The sequence below is a fragment of the Lissotriton vulgaris genome, chromosome 6 (genome assembly GCF_964263255.1).
Source record: "Lissotriton vulgaris chromosome 6, aLisVul1.2, whole genome shotgun sequence".
Classification (NCBI taxonomy): domain Eukaryota; kingdom Metazoa; phylum Chordata; class Amphibia; order Caudata; family Salamandridae; genus Lissotriton; species Lissotriton vulgaris.
This window is the reverse complement of record NC_141694.1, coordinates 25,692,597-25,711,426: the sequence shown is the minus strand read 5'-3', so window position 1 is coordinate 25,711,426 and position 18,830 is coordinate 25,692,597. Positions and strand designations below refer to the sequence as shown.

At 49.1% G+C, this 18,830-nt stretch overlaps 1 protein-coding gene across 1 annotated transcript in view; it reads right to left on the bottom strand.

Annotated features, from left to right (window-relative positions):
- LOC147706728 (solute carrier family 22 member 7-like) overlaps nt 1-18,830 on the bottom strand; it is a 427,251-nt gene that overhangs the window by 343,675 nt on the left and 64,746 nt on the right. Inside the window, exons 4-5 of the mRNA XM_086925872.1 lie at nt 7,455-7,623; nt 5,429-5,552 (exon numbers count right to left, since the gene is read on the bottom strand). Coding sequence (XP_086781998.1) covers nt 5,429-5,552; nt 7,455-7,623 — 293 coding nt within the window. The remainder of the gene's footprint in view (nt 1-5,428; nt 5,553-7,454; nt 7,624-18,830) is intronic.

The window sequence follows — 18,830 nt, the reverse complement described above, 5'->3', positions numbered from 1 at the left end:
CCATGGACAGAAAGCGTACAGCTGCCAGGATCTTGGAAGAATTTAATACCAAAGTCTACGAATGGGTTCAACCCAGAAGTATTAGCACTGGATTTGTTGCCACTAACATTAGCAGTAATATTGTCATGGCTGATAGAGGGTACTTCAGAGTCCTGTGTTTCGTGCATCGCATCAACCTAATTGTGCAGGACATCCTCAAAAAAGTAGTAGTAATCAACTACGTACTGGGTGCCTGTCTCAGAATTTGTACTCATTCTAGTCATATGTCCAAAGCATGGAAGCAGGGTACTCCCATACAGGGACCCTCCTGTGTTCGTAGTGCAAAAAGTATTTTTTACGCCAAAGCAGACTTGCAATATTCAGTGCCGCCCATGTGAAAAATCGTTCAAGTACTATGAGATTACAGTGGAACAAAGACAAGTTGGGTGGGTGTCCTTCGGTTTTGCGTGACCATGGAGGCGGCCGGTGGGGGCGGGGGGGAGGGGGGTTAGGGGTTGGGGGGAGTTTAGGGGGGTTGCAGCCTGAGGGAGGTTCTTGCACCAATGGGGTTTGGGTGCAGGGTCTGACAGCAGGCCAGGTCCTGTGATCAACTCCCCACTAGAGCTAATTTAAGGCAGAGGCAAAGTGGGCTCTAGACCTGGGCCCCTGATAGAGCCATCTCTGTTCTACAGAGTCTTGCCCTGATGACCTTGAATAATTCTTTATCACATTGTTTTAAATACCTTTTCCTTTCATAAATTTTAATGTGGATGATGTGTGAGAATCTATTACAGACATTTTGCAGAGAAATGTTGTGTTTATGTTTTATGCAACATCCATAAAAAAGTTTCTTTTCGAACATCACTTCACATATAAGAAATGGGGGGCTTGACAGAGATTATTTTCGGTACTGTTAGTGAGCTACTGCTGTGTTACTATACTGAAAACATACACCACTATCCCTGAATATTAGATGCAACCCCTTTTCGAATTTGGATGAGTGTGCCTGGGCCCTGTCAGTGACCTGGCCAAAGAGGGCGTGCAAAAGCTGAAATAAGATTAAAAATGCTGTTCCAAACAGCGGCGCCCAAAGTATGTTTGGTCCAGGGCCACCAAAATCTTTAAGATGTACCTTCTCCCTGCTGCTCACGGTCTAAGGCCAAGGGACGTGCGTGGAAGGGGATTGGCATACTTAGGTATGGTAATTAAATCTTACTTCACGTTAAAAAAACTAGACATTCCCTGATAAGAACAAAGGTTACGGAGACATTATAGTTAGGCATGCACTGCTTATGACCGCACATATTATATCACTCATACATTTCCCATGATATTATTGATAAAATCACTGAGAATATCTGAAATTACAACATTAATAACATCACTGTACATGGCAAGTGTGCAAGGTATAGTTACTTCAGTTAACTATAACCGGTCGATTTCATTGTTTTTATTTTTTTATAGTTTAAAATAGTATTTTTTAACTGACATTTTTATCTAACTATAGCATCACTTTAACTTTTGTTCTTTTCTCTAGGGAATTTCTAAGGGTACATATTACATCACTCGTGACATGTTCAATGACTCAACAATGAGGAATCAACAAATCGCTCTTCTATAAACTCCAGACCCTCCAGAACGCTGTAGCTAGACTCGTCCTCAGCATCCCACGATATGACCACATCACCCAGCACCTCCAAGACCTCCACTGGCTCCCTGTCAGAAAAAGAGTGACCTTCAAGCTGCTCACACACACCTACAAAGCCCTTCACAACACTGGGCCCTAATACCTTAATGAAAGAATCTCTTTCCACGCCCCCAAGAAAATCCTCCGCTGACCTAGCCTTGGACGAAATCCCCCACATTCATAGAGCCAGAACGAGAGGCAGATCCTTCTCATACATCCCGGCCAAAACTTGGAACAAACTCCTCCTCGGCATCAGATAAAGACCTACACTGCAAGCCTTCAAAAAGGACCTCAAGTCGTGGCTTTTTGGTTGACCTCGGAGCTGCCCTCTCCCTCTCTCCCCAGCACCTTGAGATCCTCACGGGTGAGTAGTGGGCTCTAAAAATCGATTTTGGAAAAGGGGGTGGTGATGGACAGAGTTTCTGAATGATGCAGAATACTCCTACCCAGTCAAGAGATCAGGGCTAGATCCATCACCGTTTTTTAGCTCACTGCACCATCCCAGCTCAGAACCTGGCTCAGAACCTGCATCATGCACTGGGACAGGAACAGACTAATTTGCATATAGCCAGGTTCTGAGCTGGGATGGTGCAGTGAGCTAAAAAACTGTGTTGGATTAAGCCCTGATCTCTTGACTGGGTACGAGTATTCTGCTTAATTCAGAAACTCTATCCATCACCACCCCCTGTTGTTTAATTATTTTGTCCACCATAAGCGTGGAAGGGTATACTCAGACGTGAGTCCCTTGCTCATTGCACCATCAGGATTCAAGCAAGCCGGGCCGAAGACGGCTGAAATGCCAGAAACCGGTCCTCGGAAGCTTGTTTCCTTCCCAGTGAAAGAATTGGCTTGGTAGTTTGGTTTGCCCTGTTCCCATGATGCACTGGGCCAGGGACAGACTAATTTGCATATAGCCAGGTTCTGAGCTGGGATGGTGCAGTGAGCTAAAAAACGGTGTTGGATTAAGCCCTGATCTCTTGACTGGGTGAGAGTATTCTGCTTAATTCAGAAACTCGGTCCATCACCACCCCCTGTTGTTTAATATTTTGTCCACCATAAGGGTGGAAGGGTATACTCAGGCGTGAGTCCCTTGCTCATTGCACCATCAGGATTCAAGCAAGCCGAGCCGAAGACGGCTGAAATGCCAGAAACCGGTCCCCGGAAGCTTGTTTCCTTCCCAGTGAAAGAATTGGTTGGTAGTTTGGTTTGCCCTGTTCCCATGATGCACTGGGCCAGGGACAGACTAATTTGCATATAGCCAGGTTCTGAGCTGGGATGGTGCAGTGAGCTAAAAAACGGTGTTGGATTAAGCCCTGATCTCTTGACTGGGTGAGAGTATTCTGCTTAATTCAGAAACTCTGTCCATCACCACCCCCTGTTGTTTAATTATTTTGTCCACCATAAGCGTGGAAGGGTATACTCAGACGTGAGTCCCTTGCTCATTGCACCATCAGGATTCAAGCAAGCCGGGCCGAAGACGGCTGAAATGCCAGAAACCGGTCCCCGGAAGCTTGTTTCCTTCCCAGTGAAAGAATTGGCTTGGTAGTTTGGTTTGCCCTGTTCCCATGATGCACTGGGCCAGGGACAGACTAATTTGCATGTAGCAAGGTTCTGAGCTGGGATGGTGCAGTGAGCTAAAAAACGGTGATGGATCAAGCCATGATCTTTGGACTGGGTGAGAGTATTCTGCTTAATTCAGAAACTCTGTCCATCTCCACCCCCTGTTGTTTAATTAGTGGGCTCTAAAAATCCCTGACTGATTGATTGATTGAATGACTACATTGAAAACACACCTACTGACATCTGAAATGACATCATTGATAACAACAATGTGCATGGCGAGGGTGGTTTGTGAGAATATTGCACAAAGCCCTTGTGGTCGGTGGGAAAAGCAGTTCTGAGGGGTGGGGCGCTGGTATCGTTGTGCCCTCAGGGAATAACACAACTTCTCCGCACAATTGGTGCAATCAGCAGCTACCCGTGCAGCTTGGGAGAGCCTACAATGCAATATGTTGATGTGATCAGGGGCAAAGCAGGTCAGTAGGGAAAGCACCTATGGCAGACATGGAGCTAAGAGTGGTCCATGGCCTGGAGGTTTCTGGAGCCCTCCCTCTCTGCTCCAGTGGCACTTCTTGCTGTTGTGTTGTCTCCATGAAGTAAGAAAATGGTGGATGGTCATGAGGCGCCCTTCCCGGTAGTGGCTGGGCAGTACTCTAGTCTCAGTGGCTCTTGTGTTGTGCCTGCGGCAGTCACACAGCTGAGGCAGACTGCTCTTTTGTCAAGAGCAGGCAGGTGTTCAGCCCAAGGGCAGTACGTCACCTTCTATACTGATGTCAATGACAAGAGTCTGTTCTTCTGTTTCGGAGTATGCTCTTGACTCCTTCAGGGGGACATCTTTTTTCCTGTCCCATGCAGCAGTTTTCTCTGTACTGGTTTCCGCAGCACCTTGCAGAAGATACGTGAACACTGATCTGGCACAACCCGCCAGCTCAGATTTAGAAACCTTGACAGCTGCGCCAAAGCCACTGGCCACTCCCTTGAAGGGACTCAATCACCAGAACAAGCATCTTTCATGTACCTTTGATAGATGGTTGCCACGGAATGGTCCCATAGCAACCATCGATCACAGGCACCTTGTCATATCCACAGTCTAGTTGCCTCAATGAGCTGAGCGTTCACTTGAGGAATATGCTCTGATTGGCAAGTCAAATGTTTGAACCCTGGCAGGTGGGCTCACCCATCGGATGGCTGGTAAATTGAGGTTGCAGGGCGCCCATTACTTTTCTGCTCACTGAAGAGGATGTGAATTCAAACCCAGACATATAGTCCTGGCTTTCTGTGGATATATGTAACAGGGCACTGGGGGAAGCTGGTAGCATCACAGCTGGGAGACAGTAAACATCTGAGTATCATTAACCTATGAAGGACGCTACTCACTAGGGTACCTTCTGCACATGTATCCAAACACTGCCTCATGCTCCTTGTACAATCAGAAGAAATTCAGATGGCATAGCTACACTTAAGTGCAGTTGTATACAGGCCTATACCCCATAACTACAGTTTGTCTGCCACCAACAGTTAGGAATGTCATAGACTAGTCACGTGGACAGTAGTCATCCATGATGAAAGGATTGCTAATGTGAGGAGGCCTGCACCGCCCAAAAAAGTGTAGAGTCACCAACCAAAGCCATGTACAGGACAACTATTCTAGGCTTGAGCAAAACTGCATTTATTTTTCTATGGAAAACATGCAAAATCCATGTAAAATGTTGGTGTTTTAAGTATATCATGGGTGCGTAGTCCTTAGTGTGAAAAGTGTATGTGAGTCGTGCCCTCACTCACAAAGGTCGTCTGATATGCGAGCTCAATATATTGCCCATACAGCTACTAAGGTCAAGTCTTGAATATTGCTAATGCAGTACACGTGTCTGCGCCACACACCCAGCTTTCAGATCCCTAAGCAAAAAGCGTATGTGTTTCGAAAAAAGTGGAAATACACAAATTATGCAAATCCAATGAAAGAAGATTGTGATCCTGCCAAACAATTTCCGTAGGCCTACTTGTGATGTGAGTCCCCTGTGTAAAACAATAAACTGGGATGACCATAGTGATGACGTGGGAAGCAGAATAGCTCCTGATGATTTAGGATATTCACCCCTGAAAGCAGTTTGCTTTCAATCACATTAAGAAACAAGAACCTTTTGCCCCTTATGTTGGCAGCCTCAACTGTCTTCCAGGTGAGAAGTGAACACATCCTCTCACCTCAGTGTTTATACTGGAGGACAACTGCGCCTGCCCGTTTGTTGAAGCGCATCGATCCAGGGCGGCCTGAGCTTCCTTCACCTTGCCTTTGGCCAACAGCCACCTCGCAGACTCTGGAAGCCACCTGTGTGGGAAGAGTGGAGACTGAGGCACAAGAATAAGTACATCTCATCAGTTTCTGATCTGAGAGAGCAGAAGATAAATGAAAGATCTGGAAAATGACAATCACAGTCATAAAGTTGGGTTTTAAGAGTTCATCATATCACATAGATAGAAGAATATGTTTGTGATGAAGACATCACAGAGCAAATGGTAAGAGAGCCAATCATTATGAGGCAACAACAGAGGGCTTGAGGGATAGGGAACAGCAGAAGCATTGAACCAATTGTTAAATCAAAGGGGGCTAATTTCCATGAGTGAGACAGTACTGCCTACCACACCAGGAGGACGCCTCCAAAGATGATGGCCAAGATAGTAGCAAAGACTGGCCAAAGTGACAGATTCAGACAACGGCAGAAATGTATTAGTGGGGGTCAGCCTGCGACTCCAATGGTAGAAGGTGACAGACAAGTGATAGACTTGAAGTAAGCTTCAGCATCTTCACTTTATTTCGATCACAAGGGATCATAAAAGTACACAGCACATCCATTATACAACAAAAGAGGGACAGATAGATAGCATAGATAAGAACATTTCATATGAAAACACATAGTTATAATTAACCCCTTCCATGCGGCTGCGATTCTGCGCCTGTGCGTCAGAATTGCGAATGGGTGGGTTTATGACGGCCCCCAGCTGTCATCAGCACAGGAGCACCATAGTGCATGACGGCTGGGGGCCGTCATCAGCATGGAAGGGGTTAATGATTTCATCATAAAGTGCTTGGTGTGCGCTTAGTCTACAATACATATACATTTTTAGCCAGGCCCATCATAAAGTGCATTTTGTTCGTCTTAGCCACTGTGCATACCAATATCTGGACAAACCAAAGACCACAACGCTGCATGTGACTGTACTCAAAATACTTAACACCTCCAGATAGTGGGCGGATCCAACTAGTTTACAGAGTGGTATTATCCATTTTTCCGTGAGAGATTTATAGTTCGGGCAAACAAAATAACAAATGCACAATAGATTCAGGACTTGCATTCCAGGCAGGACAAAGATCACCAGTGACAACATCCTTACTCAATTTTTTACAAAAGAGTTTAGTGGATATGATTTTGTACTGAAACTGGAGAAATAATTTCCAGGCCAGAGGAGGGACAATTGCATCCAATGTGTCCTCAAAATAGGGGGCACATTTAAAATTGAGAAAATCAGTAGTCAAATGATCCTCAGCTTTTCTCAAAACTTGCAATAGTGTTGATTTTCAAAACATTTTCTTCAACTTAATTCTCAAAACAGATACCAGACTTTCAGAATCAAACCAGAACCCCATCAGCCCATGCCTCCCTAGTAACTCTTTTAATACCCTAAACCATGGGATTGAAGTAATCGATGGGGACTTTAGTAGCTCCGAGAGAGGCTCCTGGTATGGTAGAAGTTCATCCACAGTCCACAATCTGTGTGGGGGCAAGGACAAAGCCCTGCCTTACTCCGCACTGAACTGGAAAGGGATCTGTGAGTTGGCCCCCCTCCCCACACCTCACCTGTGCTGTGATTGATGAGTATAATTGAATTAAAACATCTAGCTTCAAGTACGCTTTAACCCCTCCCGTGCTCATGACGAGCTGAGCTTGTCATAACGGTTAAAACGCTCGCAAGCTGGGCTAATTCCCTGCTGTGCTGAACGTTCTGAAGAAATGGGTGAGGCCGGGACGAGCTCAGCTCGTCATGAGCACACGGCCACCGTGACTCATGACGAGCTGAGCTCGTCATGAGCACCGGGGCGCTGTGTGTGCCCACCCCACCCCCCCAGCACAGTGAGGGAATAACCCCAGCATGCAAGGGGTTAAACCAGTTGCACTCGAAAAGTTGTGCCTGGGACCTGTGTCTCACATGAGCCATGGCGTTGTTCACTCACCATATGCTGATAATGCCCAAAATATACGGGGAGGTGATGGAAACAAGAAGCCAGCGCCAGTCCCGGATCAGGTACGCCACCAGTGACAGAATCATGGTACCAATGCTCCAGCACAGAGAGGCCAGGAACCAGGCCAAAGAGCGGTGCTCCGCGTCCACCCACTCGAGAGCTGCGGGACAAAATACAATATTCAGATATTGGTTCTTAGAGGTCACTCTTTCAACATAAGAACTTGGAGCTGCATCATAGGGTAATCCTCCTTCCAAGCTCTCACTATCAAAGGGCTTTGGTTTACATGTGCAGGAGACTATTTATTCATTCTTTGCTTCTGTTACATCACAACCTACCAAACTAGTGATTTCACAACAGCACATAATAGGATGCTAATTCCAGGGAATTGAGAGTTTGTGAATAAATTCTATATTGCAATTTCTAGAATGTAATATCCGGCATTTAAAGGAAAGCAAGGATCAAAGAATGAATCTGTGGCGGGCTGTCTTTTAGGTCAAAGTGGGGAACAACCTTTATAAAGCAACTTTTAGCACGCAGTGCTATTACAACGCAGACTTTAAAACAAAAACCATTACAACGCATTACACTGGGGGGCGCTCTAGGATAGGGAATAGTTTTCATTTACTATCCAACACCTTCCCTAGTGTCCACGGGGACTGGTGTTGGAATAGTAAAGTAAACTATTCATTATCCAGCACCCCCCAGTGTAATGCGTTGTAATGAAATGCGTTTTAAAACTTGCGTTGTTACAGCATGCATGGTAAAAGCATGCGTTGTAACAACGTACATCCGGTCAAAGTGCTATATCCCTTTTTCTTCAGCAGAAGAGCCTAGGAGCTAGGCTCCCCACTGTCGGGCTCTTCAGCCAGAGATATAGTCCTGAATGAATGTCTATCAAGAGTAGATCAGGAATGCTGGACCTGCCAAGACCCCAGGCAATCTCCTGTCACCTCCCTCACCACATTTTTATGATCAGCTCCTGGGGTCCCCCTTCCTGGAGCAGTAGTCCTGTTTTGGTGACTGTTTCAAATTACACTATATTAGTATGTGGTTTGACCCCCCTCCCCACATTGGGCCCATCTATTTTCCTATGCGGTTTACCTGTTTTTAAAGTATTTCTTGTGTCTATTTGATTGTAATTGCATTTATATAGCACTTACTACCCTTTAGGAGGCATTGAAGCGCTTTTACGGTGAGTAGCACGCTACTCCAAGACCCATAGAGGATTAGTGTTGAATTAGTATAGTGAAACATGCAAGTACATTTTAAGTGGTGGATAGGTTATGCAGTTATTTGGATTTGGAATGATAGCAGAAGGATAGATGAGGACAAAGGTTTGTAATTATACAGCGCTTGTTGACGCACGCTATTAAGGAAGCCTCTAAAGGGTTAGTGGTGAATTAAAATGGTGAAATATGAAGTCATTTCAGTGGTGGATATTTGTCATTACTTGGAGTGAGAAGGAGAGCGGAGGGATAAAAGGGGAAGAAAGATTTGCATTCATATAGCACTTGTTACCCCTGATGGGTGTTGAAGCGCTTTTGTGGTGAGTAGCACGCCACTCCGGAACCCATAAAGGATTAGTGTTGAAAATTAGTATAGTATAAATATGAAGTATTTGAGTAGTGGATATGTTATTCAGTTATGTGGGTAGTATATTAGTATAGTTGAATATGGAATTTGAGAAGTGAACATGTTAGTCTGTTAATTTTGATTGAAAAGGATAGTGGAGGGATAAAAGAGTGAAAGATTTTTTTAACATTTATTTTTAGGTCTTAGCAGTAGGAGGAGGCTTTTGGAAGAGTAAGAAGGAGTTTTGGAGGGGAGGAGTCAGAGGGAAGAGCTTAGAAAGGTTTTAGGGGATCGATATAGTAAAAAGAGGAGTCAGATGATGCAATGAGGGGTAGAGTAGGAGTATAGAAAGGGTTATTTTGGGGATCATAGTAGTGGTATGGGGTTTGGGATAAATGAGAGAGTGGATGCAGAGGATATATTGATAGATGTATAGGATGAGAGATAGGGTAGTGCATTGGAAGGAGTGGTAGAAAGAAGTTTGAGATGAGTCAGAAGGTTGGGCTAGAAGATATATTGAGGGAAGTATAGGCTGAGAAATAGGGTAGCTCATTGGAAAAGCTAAATTAGAAGAAAGTGATAAATATATAGATCCATAAGTACATTGAAAGTATATAGATACATAAAGGAGGTAAGTATATGTAGATTAAAGATATTAAGATATTAATAGAGGCAAAGGATGAGAAATAGGGTAGTGCATTGGATATGCTTTTTCAGAAGAAAAGTAACAGACACACAGATCCAAGTACATGGAAGGTACATAGATGCACAATGGAAGTATGTACATGTAGACCAAAGATGATTTTTATTTATTTATTATTATTATTTTTTCTCTTAACAACATAGGGGCATATTATGAAGAATGGGTGTTACATTATCGCCGCTTTTTTCGGTAACATTTTGATATGAGGTGGATGCCAATCTCACTCTCAATGACCAGAGACAAGGGGGTGAACGAGTCGGGGTCTATGGTAAAACAGGGTATTGTGGCACGCAGCGCTGATTGGAGTCACCGGAGCAGAAACCGTTCCATGAATGTGGCGTCAGGGAAGTGGGTGTCATCACTTCCCATATAGGCATGGCCATCCAGGAACAGGTCCCCGGCCTTCATGATCGCGAATTTGGTTAGAGTGCACTGCACAATCTCGCCTGTAAGTGGTAGCCAACGAGCATTGGGGAGTGGAAGGGCCGTGGAATATAAAAGGGCTGTGCGTGTAACTCGCCGTAGCTTTTCCCTAGCCCAAATTGTTGTAGAGACTGTTGGGATATTGTTAGGGTCTCTGGGGAGGCCTTTGGCGAGGACGAGGTCTGCTTCTGGACGAAAGTACAGAATCCTGGCGCCAGGGTGGTGCCAAGTGTAGGCATGGCTGCACTGTGCTATGATATAATATAAGTGGAAATTGTTCATGAAAGTGCCTGATTAAGGGATCCATAGCGAGGATGAAAAGCAAGGGTGACAGCAGGCTGCCTTGCCTTGTGCCCTGCGAGAGTGAGAAGGGTTGCAAGAGCGCACCGTTTAACCGAAGGCGAGCAGTTGGAAGGAGGTAAAGTAGCGCTGTGGTGGCCATGAAGCCCATAGGCATTCCCATGCAGCGCATGATTGACATGAAAAAGGGCCACTCTAGCGAATCAAAATCCTTTTCCGTGTCAAGCAGAATTGCGGCCGCTGGTGTATCCGGGTTGATCCTGTGCAGCACTGAAAAAAGTGTTCTGAGGTTTTAATGAGGTGGAGCGGTGGGGAATAAAGCCAGATTGTGCAGGGAAGATAATAAATTCCTTTAATTGAGATAGACGCCCAGCAATAATTTCGGCCGAGAATCTTATAATCTAAGTTTAATAAAGACAAGGGCCTATAGGAGCTGCAGAGCTGCGGATCTTTGCCAGGTTTTGGGAGAAGAATAATGACTGCTTCACAAAGGGTAGGTGGTAAGATCTGCCTCTCTAGGGCCTCTGCATATACTTCTATCAGTTGCGTGGCTAGCAAGTCTTTAAAAGTCGCCCAAGAAACCTTGGAGCCCTGGGGGAGAGGAGGACCGCAGGGAGACAATGGCCCCTAATACATTGTTTTCAGAGATGGGTTCAGCTAGGAAGTCCTGCATATCCTTCTCGAGGTAGACCAACTCTATCTCGGATAAGTAGGATTCCAGGGCAGAGTGGTCAGACCCTTTTCTGCAGGTGTATAATGTTTTGAAATATGACAGAAATTCATCCCTAATCTCAGTGGTGCCTGAAAGTGACTGGCCCGTGGTAGCTCGGTAATGTAGCCTTTACTATATGGGGGTCTGAGCATTTGTGCCAAAACCCTTCCTGGTCTCTCACCCTCACCGTAATGTTTCGCAGTGTGATATTTGCCCATGTACCGAATCTCACGGTCTGCAGTTTCTCTATATTCCGCAAGCAGGCCCAGATAGGCCTGATCAGTGTCGGGGCTGGGTACCTGGACGAAAGTAGCGTCTAAATCAGCGAGTTCGCTTTCCAGCTTGGACAACGTGGTGCGCAAGTCGCGAAGTACCCCAGCCTTTTTAGAAATACAGACCCTTCGTATGTACACCTTGAAACCTTCCCAGAGAACAGCCATAGTATAAACAGAGCCAGTATTTATGGTAAAGTAGTCTTCAATAGCCTCGTGGAGTTCTTGTTGAAACAAGTCATCTTCTAACGCGGGGCTCGGGGAGCGCCACTGCCTCTCGAATCTTTCTTGGTAGGGTATCTTCAGTGTGAGTACTATCGGGGAGTGGTCTGAATAGGTACGCAAGAGGGTCTGAATCGTGTGGCACCAGTTGAATACATTAGGGGATATTAGCCAATAGTCAATTCTGGTCGAGGTGTTGTGATACCCTGAGTAATGAGTGTATGCTGTGAGGGTAGGGTTACGCGAGCGCCATACATCCAACAGGGATAGTTTTTCGCATAAGAACTGTAACGCTCGTCATGTGCAGGGCTTGGAGTCTGGGGCAATGGAGGTGCGGTCAAGGGACAAGTCGTGAATAATGTTAATATCTCCTCTCATTATGATAGCCGTCTGGCCCAATTTTAAAAGCTGAGCAAGTAGAGAGTGAAACAAGTCAGGGGAGTCAGTATTTGGGCCGTAGGCGCACACTAAGCCCACCTCATGTCCCATCAATGCCCCAGCAACAATGGTTTATCTGCCCTCTCTGTCGCGCAGAATCGTGAGTGGGCTAAAAGGGATCCTCCTATGTATAAAGACCACAGTGCCACTGGAGTAATTACTGAAGTTGATAAAATATCTATGAGCTCCCCAGCTAGCAGCGAAGCGCGAGGGGTCAGAAGCAGGCAAATGGACTCTTGCAGGAAGGCAATATCAATGTTATGACGCAGGAGATAGTGAAGGACTTGGAGTTTCTTTCAATTGTCATTGAGGCCTCAGATATTCCACGACACATACGTCTAAGGGCCACAACATTACCTAGGGGGGCCATGTAGGAGTCAGATCAAGGACACAAAAAACATTTGACAACATTTCAATAGGAATTGTGACTGTGATCAAACATGTGATGAACCAAGTGCATCTTATCAATTGCAATCGCCCCCCCTCCCACCACCCAACCGTACAACCTGACAAGTAAGGCAAAACCAACATTATCAAATATACAAGGAGTACCAATCGTGATAGTAAGAGAATGTAAATAACCCAGCGACTGTACTTCCAGGAACCAAAAGGAGAAACCATGGTATACACCAATGGGGGGAGGCAACGCGCGTCAGCTCACCAGCGATATAGAACAGTGAATGTAATGAAGAAATAGCCCAAGTTCACTCATGGCAATAGGCAACAAAGAAGGGGGTAGCGTCTCGATATGGTCAGCTGTGACCAGAACAAGAGAAAAGTTCCATGCTGGCCTCTGAGTAGTTCTGTGATAGGGAGGGTCCAGCTCCATCTGCAACCGTCTGAACGTTGTTTTTATGCGTGCAACAGATTTCCAAAACCTCTGTAAGATGCAGACTTTACCATTGATCTCCACGCGCAGTCTTGCCGGGTACAGCATGCCATACCGGAGGCCGAGATTCCAGAGCGTTGCCTTTGCACCATTAAACTTGCGAAGGGCCTCCTGGACCATTATGGTGAAGTCAGGATTTAGGGACAGTTTGGAGCATTGCCACGGGCTAGACGAAGTGCGGTGTCTGGGTCTTAAAGTTCATGACCCAGGTGATGATGGGCCTAGGAGGGCAGCTTGGGTTGAGTCGGGGGCCCAGAGTGCGATGGGCGCGCTCCACCACAAAGCCCGGAGTGAAGGAGGCCCTACCAAACAGATCAGCCAGCATTGATTCGACAAAGGTGTCCATACGACCCGTGGCTGTGGATTCCGGAACCTCCAAGATGGGCAGATTGTTCCGTGTACTGCGCGCCTCCGAGTCCTTGTTTTACATCCCCACATCTTTTAGGATACGCTCTATTCTCTCCAACCTCTTGAGTGACTGCGCTGTGCCATCTTCAATGTCAGATATGCGGGTTCGGTGACATCGAGCCGTCGATCATGCACCTGGATTTGAACACCTAAGTCTGCAAGGTTCTTGCCTTGTGCATCAAACCTGCCATCCAAGGCCTTGAAACCCGCCCTCATCTCTTGAAGCAACAAGTTGTCCTGACCTTTGGGGTCTCCAGTGGGCAGAGCAACCTGCCCGCCCTCAGCCAGATAAGCACCTGTTTCCCGGGCCGTCTTCGCTAGTTTCTCATATGGGAGAGTCCTTGGCTTTGGGTCTTTGCGGCCAATGCTGCTCGCCAACCCAGGAGACAGTGGGCCAGGGTTTGCAGTGAGGGAGGGTCTCCGGAGTAGGACAGAGAACGGGTCAACACTCGGCGTAATCACTCAAAGGCAGGTCCACAGGAGACACAGTGTTGTTACGGTGGGAGACCAAGCGTGTGAGAGGGTTCAGTGATTGTGTGGAACAGGAAAAGCACACAATTACTGCGTGGGCTGTCGCAGCACGGAGAGCCAAAAGAGACCGTTACAAGCCTGAATGGTGTTGTTGCAGAGGCCAGGCTGGAGGCAAGAGTGCTGCCGCACAATGCAATATAGAGCTGTAGTTTCTGGGTCTGGTCCGCTAGGGGTGGATGGAGAGCGGCATGAACCAGGCGCTGACACCAAGGCCACAATGGAGGGCATGCAGATCAGCAAAATCCCAGCTATGCTGAAGGCACAGGGTGTAGTAACGGAGCCACCCGGCCCGTTCACGTACGCACACACGCACGCATACACCTCAGGGGCGGGGTAGCCCCTGGGTATAAATAAACGGCCGGAAGACCGCTCGGGGTCTTTGGCACTAATCAGTAGAGAGTGTCCGTGTGGTTCTTTGCACAGTTAATAAGGCCCCACTACGTGGCATAGGTCAACCCAGCCCCCTGGTGTCCCAGACACTACACTGGCGACGAGGCGGGTTCCCACCCGACGCCTCGACACGCAGCAGTGCTCTGCTGTTTGGCCCCCGCCTGGAGAGTTTAGGCCTGTCGCGTATGAGCCCTCGGCGCCGGCGCCGTTGCGTGCACCTGTTCCGGTACACTCAGTCTACACGGTGCCAGGTCGTGGCACCACAGGTGAGCCCGCGCCTCTGCCCATTCGAGGTCCGCGGCCCAGTGCGCAACTCGGCCCTGCCTGCGGCCGTGAATCCTGCCCACCCGCAGACGCCCCCGGGTGGCGCGCCACTTTCCTGTGCCAGCGTGCGACCCAGCAGGCTATCAGGCGCATCGGAGGGACTGTTTCGGCCCTCGCGCCCCGTGCGCACCTGGAGCACCAACGGTTTTGGCTCGCACACGTGCGAACGGCAGCGGCTCGCCAGGCCCTGTGCTTGCTCGCGCATTGGGCGGACTCAACTGCTCGCTAGGCCCTGCGTTTGCTCACGCATTGGGCGGACGGCGGCCGCAGATCGGAGGGAGCGTTCGGCCCTCAGAATATGGTCATGCCCCGCGCGCCTTGAGCCCAGCCACTGTCCACGGCTCTCAGCACCTCGCCAAGGGGGCAAGTGTTCCACGCTATTCACACCTGCACCAGGAGCATTCTGCACATCTTAGGCGTGCCCGCAGACGCCCCACCACGCCCTGACACGCGCTCTGCCACGTGACTGTGCCGCCACCCGCCTACTTCACTGCCAAGGCCGGTCTCACGTCACTAGACGCAACCACGTGCCTGCACCCCGCTCGCTGTGGCACCCGCGCAAAATCCTGCACCGCTGCCGCCTAGACCTCCTGCCCCGGCGCCGCCTCAAGCGGTTGCGAATGCCGCAGGCCCCGCGACGGCCGCCGCACTGGCCCCCCCTTGGCACGGACTGGCTGCACCCCTGCCCCCCTTCAGTAAACTCGCAGACCCATTTACGGCCGCAGCACAATGGCGTCTGTGGATTGGGAGGCTAGAACACTATTTCATTGGAGTTCGGGAGACCGATGGCAGAGTCAAACGCTCCTTGCTCATGTGCTACGGGGGCGATGAACTGTATGAGCTCTTGGAGACACTACCGGACAGAGGTGGTGACCACGACTACGACGCCACTGTCAGGGCGTTAAATCTCTACTTCGACCCCAGGGTGAACCCTGACTTTGAATGGTTCAAACTACGCCAGGCACGGCAAGGTGAATCTGAATCCATCAACACTTTCTACGCAAGGCTGCGGAAACTGGCCCTTGCCTGCGAACTCCCGGACCAGCGTCAGGAAATTCGCGCGCAACTCACCCAGGGGTGCAGGTCGGTGCAACTTAGACGTCTCATTCTCCGACAACCACGAATCTCCCTGGATGAGATCCTTGTTCTTGCACGATCGCATGAGCTTTCCAACACCAGGGCCGATGAGATGCAGGCAGCCCTTTACCGGCCTGGTGTGGCAGCTAAAACCACGCACATCAAAGAGGAGCACGTGGACGCGATTCGACGATGGCCGCCACCCCAGAGAGGAAACTTTCAAACATCACCTCGCAACTCTTGGGGGAACTGCGGCATGGATCACCCCGCTGGAGGAAAGTGCTTTGCGAAAGGCAACGTTTGCTCAAACTGTGGAAAGATTAACCACTTTGCGAAGATGTGTCGCAGCGGCGGCAATCGCCGCCCAGGACCGGGTGGAAAGAGTCCTGCACAGGCCGTGCGACAACTCTCACTGGAGGACCCCGGACCGTGCAGTGATGCTTCGAGATCAGTGTTTCGCCTCGATGATGATGATGACAACGTCTTCTTCGTCTCTTTCGTAAGGAGAGAGGGCTCTAGAAAACGGCCGCCCCCGATGTGCGAAATATCCATTGCTGGTTCGCCTGTACAGGCGCTCATCGACACAGGGGCGTCTGTGAATGTGATGGACAGCATTCAATACGAACAACTATCTCCACGCCCTCCGCTATCTCCATCAAACGCCAAGATCTACACCTACGACAGTGATGACCCGCTCCCGCTGCGTGGAGTAATCGAAGCCGTAGCCGCCTGCAACGACCAAGAAGTCAAGACAAGGTTCCAAGTGACTGGTGGGCGGCGTGGCACACTCCTCAGTTGCCACACGGCCAAAGATCTTCAACTGGTGTTCTTTGCACGACAGGTGCATGAGTTGCACGCGGACGCCATGCTCAAAGACTTCCCATCCCTCTTTCGAGGACTCAGCTGCCTAAAGGGCAAAACCTTCAAACTACACGTAGACCCCACCATCAGATCGACAGCCCTCAGACATCGCAGAGTACCGTTTCACTTGCAGCCGCAAGTGGGGGTAGAACTGCGGAAGCTTGAAGACTTAGGCGTCATAGAAAAAGTATCAGGCCCAACGCCATGGGTATCGCCCCTGGTGATAGCCCCAAAACCGAAACAACCGGGTGCTATACGCCTGTGTGTGGACATGCGCCTACCCAATAAGGCAGTGAAAAGGGAGAGGCACCTGACGCCCACCATGGACGACATCGTAGCGGACCTTAACGGCGCCCGCTGGTTCTCGAAGCTGGACCTCAATGCCGGGTACCACCAGCTTGAGCTACACCCAGACAGTCACAACATAACAACTTTCTCCACTCATGTGGGACTTCGGAGGTACAAGCATTTGAGCTTTGGGGTGTCGTCGGCCGCTGAAGTATTTCAAAACGCCATTAAGGAAACACTCTCAGGACTGCCAGGAGTCATAAATCTAAGTGACGACATACTCGTTTACTCAAAGACCCTAGAGGATCACCATACGCACCTCCGAGCCACCTTACAATGCCTGGCCGATCACGGCCTCACCCTGCACCGAGACAAGTGCTCTTTCTACAAGGAGTCCGTGGATTTCTTTGGATACATATTCTCCAGGGACGGGCTCCAAGTGGACCCAAAGAAAGCCGAAGCCATCCGAGCAGCACCCAAACCTACGTCGGCCACGGAAGTCAGAAGCTTCCTAGGGATGGCTACCTACTGTGGACGTTTCATCCCCGGCTTAGCCTCCCTTTCAGAACCTCTATGCGTCCTAACCAAGTCGGGCCAACCATGGGCATGGTCTGCCAGAGAAGATGAGGCTTTCACGGCGATCAAGAACGCGCTGATAGATGACAAAGTCATGGCCTTCTTCAGACCCCACAGGCGCACGGAAGTGGTTGTTGATGCAAGCCCCGTTGGTCTAGGGGCAGTCCTGATGCAAGAAACAGAGGCTCACGAATGGGTACCGACAGCGTATGCAAGCAGGGCGCTGACCGCGACTGAAATGAGGTATGCACAAATAGAACGGGAGGCCCTGGCCATGAAGTGGGCATGCCAGCACTTTCACCTCTACCTGTACGGCCACGAGTTCAGAGTCGTATCAGACCACAAACCTCTTGTACCCCTATTCGCGGGGACGGCCAGACTAGCCCCTCCTTGGATTGAAAGGTGGGCCGTCCAACTTCAAACTTACCGATTTAAGGTCGTATACCGCCCCGGAGCGGACAACCCCGCTGATTTTCTGTCACGACACCCCGGGACCACCACCACAGATCACGGGTCAACAGACATGGAGGAAGTAGAGGAGTACGTGAGGATGGTGTCACAAGAGGCTTGCCCGACTGCCCTCACTCGGAAGTCATCGGGAAGGCAACCGATGGGATGAGTGTCTCAACAAGGTGAAAGTTACGCTAGCAAATCGAAGCTGGAAGCACTACCTGGATGGAGTCAGCGCTCTAACAGCCACGGAACAACAGTCAAGACAGCAGCTATGGAGGGCACAGAGCGAACTCAGTGTCGGACCCCATGGAGTCATTCTCCGGGGTACGGCAATAGTGATTCCCACCAAGCTACAGAAGGAGGTCGTGCGCCTGGCTCATCAAGGCCACCAAGGCGTGTCGAAAACAAAGGCAAGGCTACACAGCAAAGTATGGTTCCCCGGAATGGATGCAGCAGTGGAAGAGGAAGTGAGCACCTGCCACTCGTGCACCATCACAAGCCAAGACCCGGCTCCTCACCCTGTGATAACCGAAGACCCGTGCTGCGAACCATGGTACAAAGTGAGCATGGATTTTGGATCTTTCCCCGATGGACGACATACCCTGGTGATGATAATCAATCACAACATTTATATAGCGCACTACTCACCCGGAGGGTCTCAAGGCGCTAATAGATTCTTACTCACGATTCCCCATTGTGGAGGTGGTGCCCTCCACCGCGTTTGCACATGTGAAGAAAGCCCTGGAAAAGGTCTTCGCCATGATGGGCCTGCCGGAAGAGATGAGGTCGGACAATGGCCCGCCATTCCAGGAAAAAGATTTTCAAGCCTACCTCACCGCACGAGGCATCCATCACCAGAAAGTCACCCCTCCAGGCAAATGGGGAAGTCGAGAGATTTATGCGAACTCTGAATCGCGCACTCCAG